This window comes from Apteryx mantelli, chromosome Z (assembly GCF_036417845.1).
Source record: "Apteryx mantelli isolate bAptMan1 chromosome Z, bAptMan1.hap1, whole genome shotgun sequence".
Classification (NCBI taxonomy): domain Eukaryota; kingdom Metazoa; phylum Chordata; class Aves; order Apterygiformes; family Apterygidae; genus Apteryx; species Apteryx mantelli.
Genome location: NC_090020.1, coordinates 71,657,555 through 71,681,214, shown reverse-complemented (window position 1 = coordinate 71,681,214; position 23,660 = coordinate 71,657,555). Strand labels below are relative to the sequence as shown.

Genomic DNA, 23,660 nt, shown 5'->3' with positions numbered 1-23,660 from the left:
ACTTGGTTCCAAACTGGTCTACTAATGCTTGCACTCCCCAATGAGTCTGTCGGTGGAATTCTTTCATGATTCTCCAAGCCATGCCTTTGGATATAATTTCTCTATCATCGGGCAGCACCCATTTACCTTCTTTTTCTATGGCTCCTATTTGTCGTAATTTATCTATTTCCTGTTTAGTAAAACTCATCCTGGTATCTAGCTTATCTTGGCCCTCTTTTCCTTCAGACAATATGTGTAAAGCTGCCTTTTTTGCTTCTTCATCTGCTAGATTATTTCCCCTTATGTGGTAAGATGTGCCTTTTTGATGGCCCCTAACGTGTACTACTGCAATTCTCCGGGGTCCCCGCAAAGCTTCTAAAGTTTTTTTTACTCACTCTCTTCTAAGCTAAAGGGTTCCTTTGAATTCACATATATATTTAGGGCCTGACATATCCAATTTTCAAAAGACCCGTATATTGGCCAATAAAGGTGGTCTCTTCTAATCTGCTTCCCACCCCATACTTGCATGCAGTAATGTACCATTTTCTCTCGACTTTTGCCTTTCCTGGAGGGCCAATCGTTCCAATGCTTAATCATTAGTCCTAAAGGGCTATCGGGCGGTATATCTGGTAACCGTACTGTAAAGCCCTCTATGGGATCAGAAGACTTGCTCTTTTTCTGTCCCATCTTCCGGAGCACACACGCACACACGCTCAACCGCTCCCCTAGGTCGTGGCCCACGCCCTCGCGGACAATGGGAACCGCACTACTGTAGGGTCCGCACTCGCTTCGTCCCCTGGGGACGTCTCACTCAGATGTGCTCCGGGTATCCCACCCCAGCCGAACGGAACTGCTTACCAATACTTACTCAATCCTGAGTCTTCGTTCAGATCTTCGTGCACAAAGTTTACGGGGTACTGCAGTTCTTTTGCTTACTTGTCCGATTTAGGGTTCGGAAGTACAGGTTGTGGTAGGGGAACTACCCACTCAAGGGCCATCCGAAGATGGGGCGCCTCCCCTGAGTCAGAGTCCCGAACCAGGGAAACCTGCATCCGAGTCACAGCACCAAATTGTTATAGGTAAACATGACAAATCGTAACGACCACTCTAACTGGGTTGCATTAATTCCAATTTAATAAAATAATTGAGCAAGTCACAAGTAAGCAAAACAGCGCTGGGCGGCCGGGGAGTCTCTGCTCCACCAACGGCGCGCGCGTTCTCCTGCTCACAGTCTCCTTATATGCGGTTCTAGTTCCGGGTATATGTGGCACTTCCTGTAACTTCTGCAGTTGCGCCAACTGTTGCTAGGGAGTCTTCTTCAGCCCTCTGGTGGTCGTAGGCATGAAGGCTGGAGTCTTCCTCTGCGTGGTACGTTGTGGCCTTTAAGTCGCGCGCACACGTTTCACAATGCAGTTCTACAATATTACCATATTAGGCAACCCAAACTAACATTGCGGTTTTAGCTCTCACATAGGCATCCGGTCTCTTCTCAAAAAAAACACTTCCTGGTTTGATATAACAAATTTCTCATATCACATATGGGGAATATGTAATAAGAACTCACCTATTTGATGAAATATTTGAAAATAATTCCCATATGTGTATTTCTGTGGATGACAGAATTCAGTGACTAATTACATTTAGAACTCTAAAGAAAAATTATATCCTTTATAGGCCCTAGTACATAAAAACATAACAAGGCTGCAGTCTTTTGTTTTTCCCATATTAATACTTTGTTAGTAAACACACATACAAGCTGAGACCACTAAGATGTATTTCTTTGGGTAGTCACAGAATCTCAGAATGGTCGCGGTTGGAAGGGACCTCTGGACATCCTGTAGTCCAATGCCCCTGCTCAAGCAGGGTCACCTAGGGCAGGTTGCCCAGGACTCTGACCAGATGGCTCTTGAGTATCTCCAAGGATGGAGATTCCACAGCCTCTCTGAGCAACCCGTTCCAGTGCTAATTCATCTGGCTGTTGATCTGTTGGGAAAGTGTATTCTAGCAAGTGGGTAGGAATCAGGGTTCGAGGATTGCATTCTTTTTCCACCCTTCATCTTTTTGTAAAAAGCTTGCAATTACAAAACAAGGTGACTTAATATGCAGCGTAGATTCAACCCTACCAAATGGTCAGCGATTGCTGTTGCTTTCCTCCAGGCTTTGCAGACTGAGTGAATTCCAGTAGAGGAGAAAGAAACACAAGGTTGAAGTATCTCTGTTAGAGTACTTAGCAAAGGATACTGGTCTCACGTTAGAGGCTGCATCTAATGCCTTGAACATTTCAGCATTTTTCTTCAGACACCTAAACACTGTATAGGATTGAGTATGTGGCTTTGTGCTAAGGCTCATCAGTAATACTGTAGGAAAAGCAGAGAATTTTCAAAAACATACACTTTGGATTTACAGTGAAGTACTACATCCTGATTTCATTTAGTTGCTTTGACAAATAGAAAAATAAATTACATATTGGCCCATGAATGTTAGCTAGCTTTTACACCCTCTTCTGCTTGCAGAAACATGCTTTGTTGTATGGACCTTTTTAACAGGTCCATAGTTCCTGTTGCCCCTTTTGTTTCCTCAAGATTCTCCTCTTTATGGTTTCTAGAAGGTGCATGTGGATCTTCACACATTTTGGTTCAGTGTTTTATTGAAAAAATGTATCAGCTTTCATGCATCATGCTTTCTTGTTGTGGTGCTTCTTAAGGTCTTGCCGCATTATATAGGAAAGATGGAGAGTGTTGTACTTAGGATAAAAACCAGAAATTTCAGATGATTAAATTCCAAATATCCATCCTGTTCTAGAAGAGGTAGCATCAAAAAACAAAAAAAAACAAACAAAACAAACAAACAAAAAAACCCCCTTAACCTCAATTCCTCTTTTGAAACTCCTATGTGATGATATTTTGCTCCTTCAGTACAGTATTGCAACAATTACAGCACAGATTATTTGAAACACTCAGTTACAGTGGTTATTTGCTGGTGGAGTAGGGAACATGCTGTACCCTGTGCCATGACTAGAGTTCACCAATCTCTTTACATGTCACAGAGTTTGACAATAAAAACCAAATAGGCAGAGATATGTACTAAGTTCAACTAATCAAGATTTTGCATATACACCAGCAGAGACTCAGTAGATAAGCTTGGCATAAAAAAAAAAAAAAGCAGAATTTATGTAATATTCATCCCAGCATTATTTTATTGCAATTAGAGAATTCTGACCTTTGCTATCCCTCATCTTCCCTACACGTACACATATATAGGAGCTGTATCACCTACATAAGATACCTTATTAGTAAGTGTAATCCCCAGTTTGCCAGCACCCTGGAGATATCAACGCTAGAAAGGTAATGTTTTGTGGAAAGTGCTAGAACATTGATCTCCCACTAGTCAAGAAGTGTTTTGTTTTGTTTTTTTAAACCAACTTGCTCACAACCAGTATTAAGGACTGCTGCCTTAACACATGCATTAGCCTATTTACCTCACAGAAAACCAAAATAATTGTTTAAGTTGGAACTTATCATGCTTTATTTAAATGTTTTTATGGACACAACTTATGTCAATTTTGCCATGGGGGGGACTGTACAAATTCTGGGTAAGACAGTTAGCATCACTTAATCAAATATTTGACTATTTTGAGTGAAAAAGAAAAGTCTCCGCATTTGTAGTATAAGGCCTGAGTGCTGTGCTCAAGGTTCTCATTCAGGGCTCCGAATCAAGTTTTAATAGAGCAGAGAAGCTTAAGAAACAGTTACAGATTTGTGTAGGAAAGCAGCTTACTCTTAGAAAAGGTCTTCAAATTGTCATGAACCAAGTACATTCCCTTTTCATGTGAATTCATGAGGAAAGTAACTCATACCCTTCTTCCCCCAACATTCCTCTTTGAGCATCCTAGCACATGTTAGGACCCCTCCACCCCACTTTCCAGGGACCCATTAAAATCCAGTGGTTTTTGTTTGTGTCATTGTGGCAAAAGCAGCTGGACTGGACTCCATACTGCTTATCACAATACAGCAATGGAGGAGTTAATCTCCACTTAACTCATAGGTTAATTGAAATTAGCACCATTTTATGTTAGCACACTATATTGGAGAAACAGCTGTTGGTCAGAAAGTGTGAAATATCTTGTTCTGCTGTTCCACCTGTGAGGTCAACAGTCTCACACTGATAAATTATAATTCATTCATCCTGTTGGGTTTGCCAGTTCACACACAAACTAAACCAGGCAATGGTATTTTCACATCTTCACAGGAAACAGTGGTACTACCTTAAGTCACCTGAGGGATTGTATTAGCTTTATCAACTGAAGCATGTAAGAATTAGTACAGGTATATGCATTTTTTTTTTCTTACTCTCTACAGCTTATTTAAAAAAACAAAAAAAAAGGAAAAGCAGCCCCTCAGCTGTGAACATAGAACTCCGGATTTAAGGTAACTCCCTGGTTGGTTGCCTGGTAAAGGTCAGTAAGGATTTTGACTATGGCTCATCATGCATTCAACAGCTGCATTAGGTCTTGCCATCCTTTCAAGTTATAACATGGACTGACACACAGACACAGACAAAAATACTGCTCCATGGCAGTAAGCTGAACTCCTGCTTACAAGTTTGAGACTGTAAAGAAACCCCAGCCCTAAAGCCAAGCTGACAAAGATCCTTTTTTCTTCTCAAATTCTGACACATTACACTTTTGGAGCTAGACATACCAAAGCTATCAATCTGCCACCGCAGGCATTTGAATAGCACTTTCTACCTCAAAAAGACCTTACTTTCAATCATCTTGTCACAATTTTAATCAGTCTGAAAGACGATGAATTTCGCTGTACACTGGCCAACGTGAAATTTAATGATTTGATATATTTTAACTAGACCATTTAATGGTCTTTAACTGCACCATGCCTATCAGCCTGAGTGATGCAAAAATCACAAACAACATACATACCTATCCTAAAAAGCTTCAGTAGACCACCATTATAGGTCAGTCACAGTAAGACTGAAAATTAACTTTAGTGGGTATAATTTTGAAGCACTAATTCTTTGTAGTATTTTCTTAAATGTTGAAAGCTGAACTACTGCCTCAGTAGTTTTCAAGTACATAATGAATCTTTTATCAGTATCTTCTCATAACAATATTAACTCCCTAGTTTTAGATACTGTTTGGGAGAGTAACAAAAAAAAATTGAGGAAAAAGATTTATTACTTCCTCCTGCATTTAACTATTTTCCAGTATCTCATTACAACACACATTTCAGATGCACTTGAGTCCTGTGAATAGGTGCATGCATTACATGTGCAAAATGTATTTTAAAAGCTTCAGCGGCACTTATTTTCAGACTTTCTCACAAGGACCAGCTGAAAGCAGTACAGCGTATTTGTTACAGGCTGTGAAAAGAACAGTAGGACAAGATTTGTTTTTGTTTAGAAGCAGCCTAAGTAGACGCACTGAGTTACTCAAGAGTGGAGACTATACTTCATTTATAATATAAGAAAGTGCAGCCAGCTGCACTCGTTTCAAACCTTGATGAAAATTTCATCTATGATTTGCACAAGCTGATACATTCTTTAACTGCTGACCCTTCAGTACCAACAAAGCAGCACACTATTTCTGATTACTGATAGTTTCACCATGAGTTAAAATAGCCTCAGAGGCTTAAAGCCTGTATCAGAAGATTTTTAGATTTTATCTGGAAACCCTCTAAATCCTTGCAGCGATTATCATCCTCCATATTCCCAAAAACTCTTCACAACAGCATCTTATAACCATTTTCAAAAGCTGAGAATTTAAAAACCAGCTGAGTGACCCAGTAACACCCCATATAAAGTGCAAGTTTATCAAGTAGCAATCCACAATTCAAAGATGCTCCCAACTGAACCGCTCGCTTCCTCATCATACTATTAACTTATTCACATCTACATAATCAAATCTGATCTATTTGTGCCTTAACTCTGCACCCTTCCTGGACCACCCGGTTAACTTAGTTTTACTTAGTTTTTCTGCGGTGGAAGAGGATTACACTTCAAACACCCAAACCTTTATTTATTGGGAGTGATGTCTCAACTACAACAGATCTTCAATCCCTTACTGTTTAGCAGTAAGCCCCTCCAGGTTTGGAAGTTTGCTTCTCGGGCAAAAGGAATGGCCTGCTGAACAAGCAATATTTTGGACAGGCTTCTCAGAACTGCCAGCTACAGAGCACTGAACAATGGCTAAGACCAGGAATCCCTTCTTAAACTTTTCCTTCCCAGAACACCACTTACAGCCATTATTCAAGTTACTATTTCTGAGTTAAATTCTGACTCTCCATGCTAGAGTATCTTGAGTAATTTACAGTCACAGACTTACAGGCAAGTAAAGGAAATCTACAGTGCCAACATTACACTTCTCTTGCAAATGAATTACGTCTCTACAGCAGATAAAAAGCCCGTTCTCCCTATTTGAAATCTCAGCATACTGAACAACAGCATACTGAATGAGTAATTAATGTGTATCAGCCAGAAGCTTACTGCTCCATTATTTGCTCTGTAATTAAGATTTCGAGAATAGAACCAGTAAGGGAGTACCAGGAAAAAAAAAAAAAGAAGTTGTCAGTTAACTATAACCATTAGCTACTGGTTAATGAACAAAGAGAAGCCTTTTTAAGTTCAGCAGAGATTATGGTCCATCTTTTCAAGATGGAGATGCTGTCAAGTAAGAGTCAATTAATGGATTATGTTTAATGAATCATCTCAATCCATCACAAAACTGTGTGTGTGTAAACATATCTTTTTTTTTCAGGAATCCCATATTTCATTGAAGTAAAACATTTATAAAAGCTGAAAATTTTTCTGGATAAGACCATTTATTTCAACAAACAGATGAGTCTTTATGATGAACTGGAGGCTGCAACAGCTGCTCTCTTGGGCTTCGGTGTGGTTCCCTCACGGAATCCATTCCTGCAAGTAGAAATACAGTTACTGCTCCAGGTTATATTTTCTAACAAGTCATGTTTTAGGTAAAATTCACCAGTTTTTGTTCAGCTTATCTCAGTAATGCACTGAAATCACTATGAAATTCATATGTTCAGACATTTTTAATAAGAAACATCATTGACAAGCTGTCTGGAATGAGCAGCAAGTTTTTCTCTCTTCTGCTAGAGTAAATTCCATTTCTTCAGACAGGAAGATTTCAGCAAATGAGTAAACACTGCAAGACTGAATCAAATACAGCACAGCTATTGAAGGTACTCCATATTTTGTGTCCCTACTAAGCAACTCAAAAGGCTTCATTTTTGTTAGTACTGAAGTGCAATTTTTCTGTTAAAAAAAAAAACCACACATTCCTCCAACTAGACAGTAAGGAAAGAAGTGGAACACAACAAAAGAAAAGTCAAGTTCAAGCTCACTTTTGGATATGGCATTTCTACTTCAGCAACACTTGGTGGAAAGAAGCAGGTTGCAGTTGCTTAAGTTACTTTCTGGCTGCTGCTAGGCAAAGCCTGTGGCTGACCATGAACAGAAGGCAAAATGAATCCCTCAACTACAGCCTAGTGCCAGGACTTCAGAACCCCACTTTTCACTTATTAAATACAATCTACATTTTCAGGAAAAGACTTTGGAATTACTTTTTTTAATCCAGCTTTCCCAGACATTGGGCTAATGGTCACAGAATTGTATTTTAGAACACGAAAATCATACAAAAGAGATTCTTAATGAGTTTCTTAACATTACGATACTCCTATAGCACCTCTTAAATACAACTCAAAGCTCTGTAACAAGTTTTAGAAACTTGTACCTCGGAGTCTGATTTTACAGCCAGTCAGCGATAACTAAATCACAAACGACAGAGCAACTACTGAAATATTTCAATTCCAAACTTTTTTGCGTGCAGGGGGAATTGGAAGGCATCTCAAGAATTGTCTTACAAAAATCCACATGAGCACAATCACTAAGTAACTCACAGATAAAGGCAGTTCTACATGGAACATCATACCTTTTGAAGTGTGGCCATTTTATAGCAAGAACCCCAGTGTTCTGTACTATCTACCCATATTAGAAACAGTAAAGCTTTCTATACATCCTATGTATGACTAATGAGCAAGCTTTTTATCCCAGAAAGAATATGCTGTCAGTTATATGAATACAAGATATCCTTTATTTCATGACATATTTTAAAAGGAAGTTTAAGATCACACCACACTAAATATATTAAATAAAAAAGCAGCATTGAGTTTGAATGATATACCCTATAATTAGGTGAAACCCATGCAAGATTTCACATTACACTAATTTATATTAAAACATCGTACCTGAATCGACGGTAGACCTTTTTCAGGTGCCTCATGCGACCTGTACCAGTGGTGTTGCGTCTTTTAGCCTTGGCACTCCAGTTATCTAAAATATATACATTACTGTTACTCACCTGCATCACCTGCATGATTAGTTGCACAACACATTTGAATAGCACAACTATGCAATCTGACAGAAGCAGAAGAATACTAATTCCGCTAAAATAAACCAATTTCTATATAGTAATACTGCACAATTACCATCTGAATTATAATTAAGAGCGCTAACTTCAAAAATTTTAGAAAAGCTTCAAACACGCTGCAAAATGACAATGGTAGTCTTTCTTGGCTAGAAAAAACAGATTTCTCAATTGAGAATACAGTTGTCTTCATTGCATTCATATAAAATCCGAGTTACTCATTGTCACTTTGCTGAAAAGAGGACAAAGCAGCAGCAAGTTTTTAAACTCAGGACAGTTAAAAGTTTCTTACTTACACTTTCTCTTACGCTTAGCAGGGTAACCACATTTCCCACAGGTAGATTTCTGGAGGTGGTATGCCTTGGACCCACATCGACGACACAAAGTGTGTGTCTTGTTTCGCCTCTTACCAAATGACGAAGTACCCTTCGTCTGAAACACATTTCAGGACATCGCACGTTATAAGTACTACTAGGACATACAAGTCACATACATCAAAAAAAAAAAAACACTCTTCCAAAAAACATGCACAAATTCACGAACTAATGAACGTGTCACAGACACAGGAACACAAAAGGTTCCTTATAGCTCTCTCGGCCGTTGTCCTCCCACCCCCACTCCCCGCCCAACGGTGGAACAGAAGCGGCTGTATCACTCCCTCCCACCTCCCCCGACCCCGTCAGTGACACAGACCTTTCCTCAGGACAGGTCAGTGCGTTACTCTTTCCCTGCAGAGCAGCCACTCTACCAACGCTCCCCGAGGAGGCCTCGGCGATCAGCCCCCCTCGCGCTCCGGCACCCGCAGGGCTGCCTCAGCCCCAGAGGCAGCGGCCCTCCCGCCCGCGGCTCCCGGCACGGAGGAGCCCCCGAGCCTGCCCCACCGGGCCGGGCCCGCCAGGGCGGCGACAGCCGCCTCGCCCGGGGACGAAGCGCCCCGCTGCCGGACGGAGGCCGCACGGCGCGGCTCCCCGCCGGGGCCCACCGGCCCCGCAGAGGCCGCCCCGGCCCCGACCCCGGCCACAGCAGCGCGCAGGGACGCGCCGCGCCCCCGACGGCCCCGGCGCGATAGCGGATGGTGGCGGATGCGCCGCGGCCCGCGCTCGGCGCTCACCATCTTCCCCGGCCGCCAGCACCAAAGAGGTCTAGCCCCGCCCCGCTTCCGCTATATCCCGCCCCGCACTTCCGGGTGCGCGGCCAAAGCGCTCCGGCCGGGCGCTGGGGCTGGGCGCGGGGTGCCCGGCCCGGGAGAGAGGAGCTATTCCCTGAGGGCCCAGCGCCGTTGCGCAGGCGCGCGGGGCCGCGGGGGGCAGGGCCCGGGGGGTCGGGGGTCAGATACATGTGGCCGTTGACGGGATGCCCCTCAGCCGTCTCTTCTGCGGGCTGAACAGGCCCAGCTCGCTCAGCCTCTCTTTGTATGCGAGATGCCCCAGGCCCTAAATCATCTTCGTAGCCCTCTGCTGGACTCACTCCAGTAGTGCCATGTCTCTCTTGTACTGGGGAGCCCAGAACTGGACGCAGTACTCCAGATGTGGCCTCACCAGGGCTGAGTAGAGGGGGAGGATCACCTCCCTCGACCTGCTGGCGACACTCTTCCTGATGCACACCAGGATACCATTGGCCTTCTTGGCCACCAGGGCACATTGCTGCCTCATGCTTAACTTGGTGTCCACCAGCACTCCCAGGTCCTTCTCCGCAGAGCTGCTTTCCAGCAGGTCAGCCCCCAACCTGTACTGGTGCATGGGGTCATTCCTCCCCAGGTGCAGGACCCTGCACTTGCCTTTATTGAACTTCATGAGGTTCCTCTCCGCCCAGCTCTCCAGCCTGTCCAGGTCTCTCCGAATGGCAGCACAGCCCTCTGGTGTATCTGCCACTCCTCCCAGTTTTGTATGATTTGCAACTAGTCCTGAAAATAACAATTAGAGGATATTTATATGTAGATATATGTAGCTGGTAAAGAAAATGTTTAACACTCTAAAGTGGCTTTACTCACACACAATTTTTAACTATATTCAATGCGTGGTCTCTGAAATACCCCCCATGCAGCTGTTCACAAATAAAGCTCCTCTTTAGGCTACAGAATGAAGTCCTAGCCATATTTAAACATTCAGAGGAAAACTATGTTCATGATTAAAATTCATAGACTTTCTTGGCTGTAATATCATGTACTTTCAAATGCCATACTGCCATAAAAAAAAAGTCCCTACTGCACTCTCTGCTTGTTCATGCCCCCCCCCCCCGCACATCAGATGACAGTCTAACTACAATCTAAAGCATTGTAATGGACACCATTAATGTAAAAAATAATAATTCAGATGCATCATTTAAATTTCTCTTATAAGAGTTGATTTTATTTTGGGGAAAGAGATGTATACAAAGAGAACTTGAAGAAATTTGTGTTTACCTTATCACCAGTTCAACATTTCCTCTTCTAAAACAAAGTCAGAAATTGATGATAAACCCACTTTATTTAACCTTGACTGTAGATGTATGTAACCTTGTTGAACAGCTCTTGATAAAACTACATATTTATCTGATAGACTGGATCTTATTCTCTGTGCTTCTGGCTTAATCAAGCTGGCAAAAGGTAAAGTTATTATGGGGGCCTGCCACAAGCCAGCAAACTGTGAGGAAACCTCCTGCAATGAACATGCAGACAGTTGAACTCACGTAACATGGAATTCTTCATCCAAAAACAGTATAATCACATGACAAAATCCCTAAAACAATTAAGCCTAATCTGAACTGTTGCATATTTACTCTTGGACAAATCAGTCTTGTACAGTTGTCTCGGTAGGAATTTATCTTCATTTGTTTCCTGAGTGTGGCCTCTCATTGCATTCCTTGTGTACTGGTTTATATGCTAGGAGGCTTTTGACTTCCTCTAAGGTTGAGGGATGAGGCAAAAAGTCATTTTGACTTTAGCAAGCATTGTTTCCAGACACACAAAAATGTGGCCCAGGCTGTTCACTTAGCTCTTTCATTTTGTTTGGCACCTCCCTCCCAGAATCAAACCTAAGGCGGAGATTTTTGCTCACACGCATTTTACTTCTCTTGAAAATGTAGGAATCTAGTATAAGCCATTCCTCCATGGTCCTTCTATAGTCAAAGGAGAGGAGGAGACACTTCCAGTGAGTAAGTCATCCCATCTTAAATTAGGTGTCTAAAGTAGGCTGGATAAAACATCCTTGGGAGGAACTCATCTTCCATTAATTCTAACAGGAGCCTGGGCAGCCCCCTTAGCCTAGACACATAGATGGCTGAAGTTAGGTAAAATGAATTTTACCTCACTGACTTAATGAAATATTTTTATAGCGATCTGCCTTTCTTGACAAAAATTCAAAAGAGAAAACTCAGTGGCCTGTGGAAGAGATGCCATGCAGAAAAAAAATCCCAATTAACTCAAATAGTATGAATACATTCTTCAAGCAGGACTGGGTTTTATTTCTCCAAGCAACCTTGCTGTTTGTCTTTTAACTAGTGTTTCCTTTCCTCTTTCTTTCTAGTTAGATCTCAGAAATCTGGAAGATGCTCTGAAGATATTGGACAAATGCCATGGCAACAGCCTCCAAAGGAAGTATGTTAGTATGTGTGCTTGCAAGGATACACTGCCAAAGGAATTATTCTTGTCCTGTGTGGGATAAAAATAATCTTGTGCATTTACATGTTTTCAAACCTGTTAAGAAAGAGATTTTTGGTATCTTCTCACATTCTTTAGTGTTCAGGAGCACTGGAAACTTATAGAGTAGGGAATGGGCAGAGCTACAGCTGACCCAGTACCATCCCAGAAGCTCTTAGCCCCCCCACAGGAGGTGACTGAGGGTGGAATTCATTGCCTGCTCAAAACCCACGGACTCCTGTACTAACAGCTACCAAGTGGCACAAGGCTAAATTCAGCACTGGCTATTTCACCCTTCTCTTATGCAATAAGGAAGTAGCCCAAATAATTTAGAAGATGACATGCCTGGATTTCAGTATTGTCTCTTCAATGTAGGGAATAGCACACTGTTACTGCGCTGGGGGTCTCTGTTCCACCACAGGGTCAGCACAGCACTTTCTGTCCAGCTGGCTCTAGTGACAAGGGAGGTTTAATAAATACAGTGGAAGGGGATGGCTATCTCTGTATCCCCTAACGCTGTGTTCTGCAAGCTGTCTGATCTGGCTGTGGGTGAAAAGCTGAAGCAAAGAGTAACACTGGACATGCCCCTCCTTTTCTTCTTCTATCCCTCTGGGGTACAAGCCCCTCTATCTCAACCCCGATTCCATCCAGGATCCATAGACCTTCCTGACCTCATTTCTCTGCACTGACACTTTGCTAGGGAAGAGGGGGAGAATTGCCCACTTCCAGTCCCTCGCCCCAGCTGAAGCAAGGCAGTCTTGTAGATAATTCCAGCTCATGGACAGAGAGACTGAAAACAGGGCTGGCTAGGCAGTACAAAGTGAGGTGGATATCAGCACCTAATAACTTTAGTGGCATTTGTTTTGCATAGGTTTGGTATCATACTACTACATATCAGCATCGCTAGGGTACATTACAGCCATACAGGCCCTGAGGTGGGGGGACTGGACTTGCTCCAAAGTAGAATAGTTGTATTGGGTCTATGTAACTTGAAGACTACTGAAAGGACTTTTGCGTGGCAAATACAAGACTGATATCCAAACAGCTTCTGCCCGATGTCACCATATGGCATTGTACCACTTACTTGTGCACAGGTAGAGTGCACTTTGCACAGGTGAGGAGGACTACAAAGGACAGAAACAGTTAAGACTCAAGCTTGATTAGTGTGAGAAGCTAGCAGGTGTTTGGTACCCAATTTTCTTCAAAGACGCAAGCAAGCTCAAGTCATTTTTTCTAAATGTGTTCTCTTTGATCAAAGGAATGTTTTTTAGCTCTTCTAGGGAAATGAACAGTTTGACGTAGGTAGCAAGGTCTCAGAAAGTCTGCAGGAGAACTGAAAAATTTAAGGGCAACATTTTCATGAGGTTCAATTTGGATACCTTTGTTTCTGGATATCATCTTGATTTTCAGAGATAGACCCCTCTTTGGAATTTGTGGGGAATAAACCACCTTTAATATCTGCTACAAAGCACTCACAAGGACATCTCTTATGAAAACATAAATTCACTTTTATGGTATCCAGATTCTTTGTTTTGAAAAGAAAACTTTTGTGTGTGAATTAGAACCAGGAACATTGGTTCACCACAAGATGACAGTATAGTTCAACTAAAACCTTTCTCCTAAACAACTCAGGAAAAACTCTCTGAACGGTAACAGTAAATTGAGTCAATAAATTGAAAATAATATCATTTGTACGCAGTTCTTAAATCTCTATGACAATAACAGAAAATGTGAGGAAACAACAATGCGTATGGAAAAGACTGTTGCATCCTGCTAAGAAACTAATGAATATAATACAAAATACTTTCTATTTGTTTAAAATGAAAACGAGTAGAAGAAAATTAAACATCTGTCACTGTTAGACAGTGAATTACTCATTCAAATATAGTGTAGATGATCAAAAAATGATCTAAAAGGCTTTGTATAACAAAACTTATGCAAAGTGTATAAAATACACTTGATGCTGTTGCTTCCTGTAACTGTTCCTCAGTGGGAAAGGAAGAGCTCCTTTATCACTACTATATGTTATTTCCATGCAGTCAGACGCTTACTTTTCCATGAAAAATGACTTCACATGTAGCACATGTGAAATGAATGCCAGGGTTTAATAATACAAATCAATTATTAGAACTCATATGTAAGAGGTTCTCCAAGTGTTTGTTCTCAATACTGAATTAGAAAGAAATTTTCAGAAACTCTCATCCGTGATGTCATGAATAGCCTCCTACTGGTAATCATATAACATCCCTTCTGCAACGACAACAGTGCTCATTCAGAAGTTACATTAGGAGAGCAATATATTTTTTTTTTATTACTGATCAGTTGGACAAAGAGACCAGATAGTTGTCTTCAGACCACTGACAAGTGCTCAGAGAGTAAAACTAATTGTAGATCATGTCTGAAGCAGGACTACTTAATATACCATCACAAATAAACACAGCAGGAGCAAGAACTCCCACTCAGCTGCATTTTTTCACATGCAAAAGCTCCGTCTGCAGTAAGGGGGATCTTTACATTGGGGATAGCTGGGGGTGGGGGGGGTCACAGGTCTTTCCCCACCAGAAATGCCACTAAAATCTCTTTGTTGTTCTATCTTAATAGAGGAATAGGGGCAGCATAAAACCGTGGAGGTTTATCTCCGCTGTACAGCAGAGGTAACTACAAACCTGGCACGAATTTGTTACACAGTGTAACAACTTCGTACAGAATTTTAAAACTTCCTTAGATTTCTTCTTCTTTTTTTTTTAACTAATGCTTAGACACATTACAGAGAAGTGGTGCATTGTCTCACCATTGCAGTAAATCTCAGAGGGGGTTTCCTGGCTCTCCTCAAGCTCGCAGAAATGGCTGTGTGATGATTTGGGCTGAGCACCAGAGTGGGTGCATGCAAGAAAATTGCAAGTTCCTTTACAAAGTAGTGGCCATTTTTTCTGTTTTCTATTGTATAACAATTAAATATTCTTGTCTTGTTAGTATTATTTTGATAACAAACAACCTATACTGTTCTTGTTTTGGTTGATACTGTTGTCTGAAACCTCTGTTACATTGTTCATGAATGCATGCACACACACACATCTAGAACAAAATTTTCACTTGAGATCTGCACCAGCATTTGAACCACCACAGTCCAGAGTTGTAGTTTGTATCACATTCCAGGTTGAAAGACCCAGCTTCAAACCACATTCCCTTTAAATTGCCCAAAGGATATTTAGAATAATCATTAGGAAAACTTTTGTACCAGTATGGAGCGGCAAGCACTAGACTTAACAGTTTTTCTTCAAATAGTTCTGGAGTTTTTAGAAATAGACTGGACAAATGTTGGTTTGGTAAAGCAGTACTAGCTTTAAACAAAAACTTGTCTGATTCAAGCTGTCAAACACCATGGCTAGACACAGACTATCTAAGCCCAGATATTATGGCCAAAATTTGCTAACTGGGAATCCCAGGTTTGAGGATCTAAATATGCCTAACAATGTCAATTCTTTTATACTTCCAACTATTCTGGTACGAACAATCTATGGGCATACTGACTCTTTGGAGAAGAAATATGATTTGAATTGGTTGGAAAACAAAAATCTTTCCTGAAAGAAAGGTTGAACTAAAAGTCTTTGCCAGAAGCTCAGAAAGGGAAGCCATCTTAAATTTAAGACTAAACTGTTGGCTATCTTACTCTCTCAGATTTCTCACTTCTTATGTAGAGTTAGGCACTTACCTATGTATATCTCTGCTGTGACATTCCCTGAACTCATCTTTGCTTCAAATATATGTGAATGATTTTACCTTTAATAAAACCATGTGAGTGATTTTACTTCTCACCAGCTGTTCCTTAGAACATGACTTGTTGTCAAATGTTGTTCATCTCTTCCCAGAAGACTTCTGAGCAGCTGGTGAAATGCACATGCATGCCTCAGTGGCTTCTGTCTCCAAAGGTAAGAAGGTAATTTGATTTTACAAGACCCATCCAGATTTGGCTTCTGTTAGTGCTCAATGCAGTGGTAGAGCATTTACACAGTACAGAACATTTTCAAATTTTCCATGTATGTTGCCATTATAGAGTACCCAAGTGCATGATTTAATACAAAGGTGTGCACAAAATGTGCATTAGGTAAATATAAGGTGTCTGATTTGCTTTCAGAAATGCATATTTCCTTCTAAAAATATTTGCTGCCAAGCTGTACTTTAGATCTAACATTTGCAGAAAAAAATACGTATGTTTACAGTAAGGTGGAAGGTCAAAGAAGAAAACATCAGAGAAGATTGGGGCACTCAGGTTTGTCTGAAAAAACAGTAAAAAATAATCTTAATTTATAATTTGTTATTTATTTACTTTATCTCACATCTCACCTCAGGGATCCTAAAGAATTTACATTTGTCTTGCTCTGGGACTACCAGAAATGACAGCTTTCACTGGTCGGCCTGTCTCCTCTCTAAAAAGTAAAATAAAGCTCACTTTAAAGTAGGAAAACCTGTCACTTGTACACCATTCTTTGCCCTGTATGAAATTGTGTGTATGTTTTTTAATAGTCAGATGTGAGACAAAAACTATAAGAAAAAAAGGCTTTTCAGTGAAATGAAGAGGACAAGTCAAGTTCTAAATGTATTGAAGATAAAGCCTGTTCCCCTGGGTGAGGCAAATTAGCCTTCCTTCATCAAAATCACTGTTGCATTTTATTATTTTCATTAGCTCAGGACCTGCCCTAAGTACAATGCTTTGCTAACACACATCAGCTCAAGTCTGCATTTACAAATGTTATCTTCTGTTTATTCTGGAAGATATTTTTCCTGTATCAGGCAGTTTTTAGCTTTCCATTTACTGGAACTGAGGCATCCTGGTTCCATCAGGAAATTCCCCTGACAGCCCTGTACGCTGTCCATTTTATACTACTTCGTTTTAATAAAAATAGAGGACAAAACATTGCTCGGCCTTATTAGTGTGTACAAAGAGGACATAGAAAAGAAGTGGAGCTTTTTGAACTTTTCCTTACTTGCTCGCAGCACGGAGCTTGCAATGCCTTGGCCACAGGAGCGAGCTCAGACTAGCACGCGCGAGACAGCAGGCCCTCAGCGCAGGTTCGGAGGGGAAGGGATGCGACCACGGCCCCGCGTCTCTCTCCCGCCTGGCTGGCAGGGCACAGGGAGATGCTGCTGCTCCTTGATCTGCCAGGTGGCACAGAGGAGGAAAAGTATCAGATGGGACTTTCCAAAATGTCTAGTTCAGTAGCTCACGGTATTTTGACGAGCGTCTGTACCTGAGCACCCTATGATCTCTGAAAGGCTGACTGGCTGTAGTTAACTCGGCTGCAGTAACACGTACACAGGTGACGGGGAGCATGCCTGCGCTTAGGGTTTAACATGTTTGTTAGTACTTGTTAGAACTGTTTCATGGGAAACAGCTATTGCTGTAATGTCTATGTGGAAGTTTACAGTTTAAATAACTTATTTTTCAGTTGTGTTTGAACATATGTTAAGTGGAAACTCAGCCTAAAAAGTGGCTGCTTGAGAGAAGGGGAAAAATGCCTGAGGGAGTGTTGCACTGTAAAAGGATCACAAAACTGCGACAAATTCCAGCCTACTTACTCTGTGTTGCTGTGTTTTAACATCCCAGTAAAACATCGTAACCCTTGAAGAAACAACATTGGTAACTGACTTTTTCTGCTGAGTCATTCAGCCATTTTCCAGGACTGAAGGTGCCTTGAGCCGGCGCAGGCTACGACGCCTTCCCGAGGTACCCTTCGCGCGGCTGGTGGGCTTTCTGTGCGGCAAGAGGTCCCCGCGCTGCTGCTGCTGAAGGCACAGCGTGCAGCCCCTATGCATAGCGGGGTGTCTGCCGCTCTTGCCCACACGAAGGAAGAAATAGCGGGCTTCAGTGTCCACTGTGGTTTCCGTGTGCTAACGTTAGCACAAACCCTACATTTTACATTTTCTCCTTGGACTGATCAATATTTATCTCTTTTTTTAAATCATTCATAAAAATCTCCAAGCCATGGGCTGGCTTGAAAAAATCTTGACATTGCTGTTTGCTGAATACTTTGTCCTGGTTGTCAGCCGCTTTATAGGTTCTTTGCCCAAATTAGAAACATCATCATTTTAATCCATCTCATGATGGTCTTTCAACCAAATAAGCACAGAATGGGATTGTTTACAGGCTAATTACGAACAAATGCCGCCTTCAGGAATGCAGGTTCTTTCAAAATACCGGTAGTTGCATGGCTTAGTAGGCAGAAGTTCCCTGAGAATTTTATATCTGGATGCAACAAAGTACATCATTAATACCAGCACAGAAGGAGAAATGTATCCACCTACAAAATAAATTATGGGAGTACATTGGCCCTATGCTTCAGTGCTGTTCCTTTGAACTGAGCTGTGGGGACAGACAGAAACCAGACTGACTAGCAAAAGAACATCATACCAATTTTAAGGGCTTGTACACTTGTTGTAGAAGATGTAACGAGTGTATTGAGCACAGAGAAATGTCTCTGGAGCTCAGGTGAATCTCTGTTACTGTATCAGCCCTTTGTTATTAGTGGTAGGTGTTCTTCCTTCCTGGCAGTCTGATAGCTGTTTTGTGCACAGGCAGCCCAGAACCAGGGAGAACAAAAGTCAGCCGTGTGTCATTTTGGTGTGAGCACAATGCTCTACACCTCTGTTGTCTCACTTAAAGTTTGCAAAAGCTTGCTGTATTTGTTAAACTTTGTTTCCAGCTAGAAGATAGCTATGAAAACTCATTCCAGAAAGTTTCACAGTTGCAATTAGAATTAACAACTAACTTCTTGAGCAAGCTGGCAAAGTTTTAATGAATTTCAGATAGTCCTAAAAATGGTGTAGTTTGAAAAACTGGTAGGATCTGTTTCTTTCAAGTTCTGCTTTCATTTTCTTTCCTAATTCTCCTTTATAAGAGAGTAATCTTTGTTCTGCTTACTGAGAAATATTTTATAGGTTCTAAATTCAAAATGCTTGGAAACTTTCAGAGGGAAACTGATGAATTTTGAGGAAATGTTTTTGTTCAAAATTTGCTGCATGAAGCATTTTAGCTTTCTAACTAGCTACAGTAATAGTTCTGAAATATTTAATGCACATATACCACTGCCTCAGAGAAAACCTAAAATATAAAAGCATTGGCAAGGTTGCTAATGGCTGATGTTTGACATTCTATTTGTTGTACAAAGAACAATCAGACAGAGATGATATTGGACTAAAAAGACCTGGATCATCAACTCTAGGTCCTGGTATATCAGTCATTTCATATAAAACTGCTTATGAATGTATTAAACTGTATCAATTAAATTTATAGTTAAACAACATAAAAGAATACAAGAAAAAGATCAACAAAAACTTAAAACATTGGTTATGTGTGAAAAATTTACATTTTCTTCCCTTGAGGATTGATTGCTATGAACAGACTCCACAATTCTCAATGTGATTTAGTCTCTGATACACCCCTTTATGCACTATGTATGGGTTTGTGTCACTGGCTTTAAATACAAATGCAATATCATTCCACGTTAGTCTGCTTCATGTGACTTTTCCTGTGTTAGCTTACTTAAAGTGTTTAAATAATGAGCCTGGCTCTCCAGTTCATGAAGTACACTTATTTTGTCTGTGTAAAGGCTCACACCTCTATTCCTGCACAGGTATGTGTGAGCATATTGATATGTTATTGACGCCGTATCTCTGCTTGTGCACACAGCTAGTAAGTGAGCACTCAGAAGAGCTTGTGCTGAAGCCTTGACCCCTGTGAATTTCTACACAGGATTTTCAAGTTGAGATGGACTCAAAGTGAACCTAAGCCTGCTGCCAACCCTCAGCGATAAAGGCTGTTGAAAATCTCACCAATATTTACTATCCATACTGTGGTCACAGTCATCTCCAAAAGCAGATGGTTTAAACCTTAGCAATGATTTCAGCATGCAAATGTGATGACTGCTGTCTCTTGGAGGCATGTAGTAGTAAAAGTAGAAATGAAAAATAACTATTCAGCTTCAATGAACATCCTAATCAGTTCTGTCTGGATGACTGGTCTCTAGATAGGGTGGTGAATTTGGATGCCACCAGCATGTCCATGGGAGTGAAGCAATGAGCAGTGAGGGTGGGCTATAACCACTAGCCCAGGATCAGAAGCAACTGGAAGAGTTTGTGTGAGATGCTGGGTTACTGGCATTGAGCAGATGCAGTGGCTTGCTGGCTTTGCAGGCAAAAGGGTCTCCTTCCATCCTCCCTTCTCTCTTCCCACCTCTTTTCTCCCCTCTCTCTCCTCCCCGGCTGTACATTAGCACCCTCTCCCTCACTCTATTGCCCACCAGACCTTAAATGATCTAACTCATTAAAACAGCAGAAGACTACCCAGGTTTTTTGCTGGATTTATTTCTGTCATTGTAATAATTTAAATGGCTCACAGAGAGGACTGAAGTGTGTCAAAGTCAGCACCAGATGTGCGGAAGGAATGCACAGTGGGGACTGGAAGTGAAAGCAGGAAAGAGATGGAAAAGAGCAGAAGTAACTCACCACTTGGGACAGTTTCAAGCTGCTAAATCAGTTCACCATGTGAAGTGATCAGAAGATCAGAATCTAACTCTAAAGAATAATAATGATTTGTTTGTCCAGTGATAAACTTTGTGCACATACAGGCTGAAATGTCTGTCCTCTAGACAAAACTGATGTATTAATTATATACTACTAAATCCCTCTGCATTTTGAATTACAATAACATGAGCTCCTCTTTTCCAATCTAGTTCATTCAAATTACAATTCTCATAGTCCTTATTTGTTTCACGTAGTTTCTGCAGCATATGTATTCCAGTATCTAAGGAAATATTCCTCCATGAGGTCCCTTGAGAGAGAATCATTTGTATTACAGTTAGCACAGTGTTAATGCTATTTGACATATTTCATAGAGACGCATCCCAAGGCATTGCCATTAGTCCTTGAAATGTGACAACTACATTAAAAGCAAAACAGGCAATTAAAGCTACTTTAAAAAAAGTTAGATGGCATTAGCAAACAGAAACAAATCCAAAAAACTCTCCAAGTCAATTTCACAATTTAAAACCATAATGGCAAGATGTTCTTCCTCCCCTCAGTTGTCACTGAATCCTTTGCATTTGCAGCAATCACGGCTCACAGACTGTCTTTAGGGCTGTAATAGATAATGAACTTGGACAATAAAGACGCACGACTATTAAAGCCTGGTAAACTATTGAGTAACCTTAGCATCAATCCTATAAAAGGATGGAAGTCTATAGGGAATAGTGTTAATATAACTATATTCTGGCTGACCTTAGTGTGAAGTAAAATACAGACAATAGCATTTCATGCTGTCTTCAGACCAGGCAGGATATCATTAGCCCAGCAAGTGAAGCATTGCATTAATCATTCTTGTACTAGAGTTATCATTTAGGGCAAGAAAAGAAACGCCTTGCCTTATGGCTAACTTTTTGTGTCTTTCTAAAACTACTCATCTTTTACTCCCCCAAAACTTCCTTTCTGAGTCTAAAGAGGATTGAGTTCTGAATAGACAGTAGAAATGCTTAGCAATAACTTTAAGTTGCTATGATAAAGCATTTTTTACTGCAAAAAGGTTAGTAGAGCAGGAATTATTGCCATTTTCGCTAAGAGTAAGGAAAGATCAGCCCTATCTTCTTTGTGAGTCACACTTTCTCCCTCACTTCTGTACACTCTGGGGAAGTTATTGGAGAGCTCCCTCAAGCAGGCCCCTTATCATAATGCAGGTTGTTATAGAAGTGCCCATGAAAATAGTCATAGATTGGGACAGTGCTAGGTGCGACATATTCCCTGACTGCAGAGATATTAGAGTGTAAGTAGATTATCATGCAACTATAAATAGAGTTATGCTTCAAAAACATACAAAAGTAAGAAATTCATCTAAATGGTCCCAAGCCTAAGCACTAAGTAGAAAAAAGTTACTGAAACTACCCTGTGAAATGAAAGAAGAAGCAACTATTCACAGTCCTGTTGTAGAGGAGACTGAACAGTAGCCACTCTAAACCAGAGCTCAGTCATCTGTGTAAGGCGCCACGGGAGCCATGGAATTGCAGTCCTAGGAGGGACACAAGTCCAGCTCTAACCTCCCTCTGTTTTGCACTGTGTAGGTTCAGCCTCTTTGCTTTTGTCACTGCTGGAGCCACAAACAATATAAAAGCACGATCCTGCTTCCAAATGTAAGAAGGTATGGTCTTCGGGCTAAGGTATCTGAAAATGTATGCTAAAAGGACAAGTATGGAGCTTGTACAAAAGCTACAGTTTTGTCTTGCTATCATACTTCTTGCAAGAAGGCATTCCCTCAATATTAACTGATTTTAGTAAGGTATAGTTGCTATCAGTGACCTTACTAAAGGCAGACCCCCAACACATACACATATTCTTTGCTAGTTGTATTTGGCCTCTCTTGTGTTTATTTGCATGTTCTGTTTGTGAGTAAATTATAGCATATTCTTACCTTGGGAGTTATTATAGCTAATGATGTACTTACACAAACTTAAATTGCTATCTAGGCTATTAAAACAGCTAGCTGCAAGATCAAGACATACGTCTGGAAAGATAAAATATTCTTCAGAGTTCCCATATGAATTCTTTACACATTCTGGGCCTATTAAAGGGCTTAACTTGGTTTTAATCCTTTCTTACACAGGCAAATGACCACTAACAATGTTGCATAAATCAGGCATCAAACCGAACAGCACCATGAGGATTTCAGTCAAAAGCCATAACATATGTACAGAAGTGATCAAAGAGTATGAATCACATTATCAAAGAGTTTCATAGTTACTAAACCTGAGAAATCCCAAAGAGAGGCTCTGCCTTAGCTAAATTGGCTCTGAGGTTGCTAACCTCTGGGAAGTGGACACGGGCATCCCTGATGTGGATGGAGTAACGTGACCCAAGATCTAGGCATCTTCTTCAAGAAAGCAGGCCATGCCAACAGAATGCAGCATTTTAAAGTCGCTGCAGAGTGATGCTATGACATGAAGTACTTGGTTTTCTGAGGATTGTGCAAAATTTTACCAACTAGATGTAGTGTCTGACCAGTTTTCAGATGGGGTAGCTGCTTTCCCATGAGGGCTTCATCCAGGCTCTGCTAGGATAAATGAATGGAAATTTCCCCAGCTGTGGCATTTTATTGGTGTTACTGGAATGGATCAGATCTGCAAAATAATAAAAGACAAAAGAGAAAATAAGAAGGCATGGCATGGGGGAAAGGAGAAAGTGAGAGAAATCTACTTCTCTAAGAGCATCCCCACAGAAAGCCAAATATTGGTGTTTTGTTGCAACCAGGGGCTGTGTGGCAGGATCACGTGAAAAAAAGGCTAAAACTTGCATTCAGATCCTTAAGCTGATTTTCAGTGTGAAAATTGATGCATAACTGCAGAAGTGCAGACTGAAGATTTGTGATCAGAATTTAAGGTTGGCAATACCAACTTGAATCTAGAGCAACTCTTCCCGTTGAAGCTGGGGACTGAGCTCTGGTCTAGGGTAACAGCCACCAGCTCTGGGTTGGGAATCTCTGAAAAGTCTTGTTCAGAGGAAAGAAACTATGACACAGAAGATAAGCAAAAGAGGAATGTTCTTCCAGTAAGCGCTTCCCACAACTTT

General features: G+C 41.1%; 1 protein-coding gene and 1 non-coding gene across 2 annotated transcripts; both read right to left on the bottom strand.

Annotated features, from left to right (window-relative positions):
- Positions 1–6,793: 6,793 nt before the first annotated feature.
- Positions 6,794–9,623, bottom strand: RPL37 (ribosomal protein L37). The gene is made up of 4 exons (XM_067315800.1): positions 9,549–9,623; positions 8,734–8,869; positions 8,259–8,343; positions 6,794–6,906 (listed from the first exon to the last, which is right to left on the bottom strand). Exons 1-4 carry the CDS (start codon positions 9,549–9,551, stop codon positions 6,837–6,839), a joined length of 294 nt encoding a protein of 97 aa, XP_067171901.1. The 5' UTR covers positions 9,552–9,623; the 3' UTR covers positions 6,794–6,836.
- LOC136995467 (small nucleolar RNA SNORD72) lies at positions 6,989–7,069 on the bottom strand. Its single transcript, XR_010887057.1, has one exon. It is a non-coding gene; the product is annotated as a small nucleolar RNA SNORD72 (small nucleolar RNA).
- Positions 9,624–23,660: the final 14,037 nt, after the last annotated feature.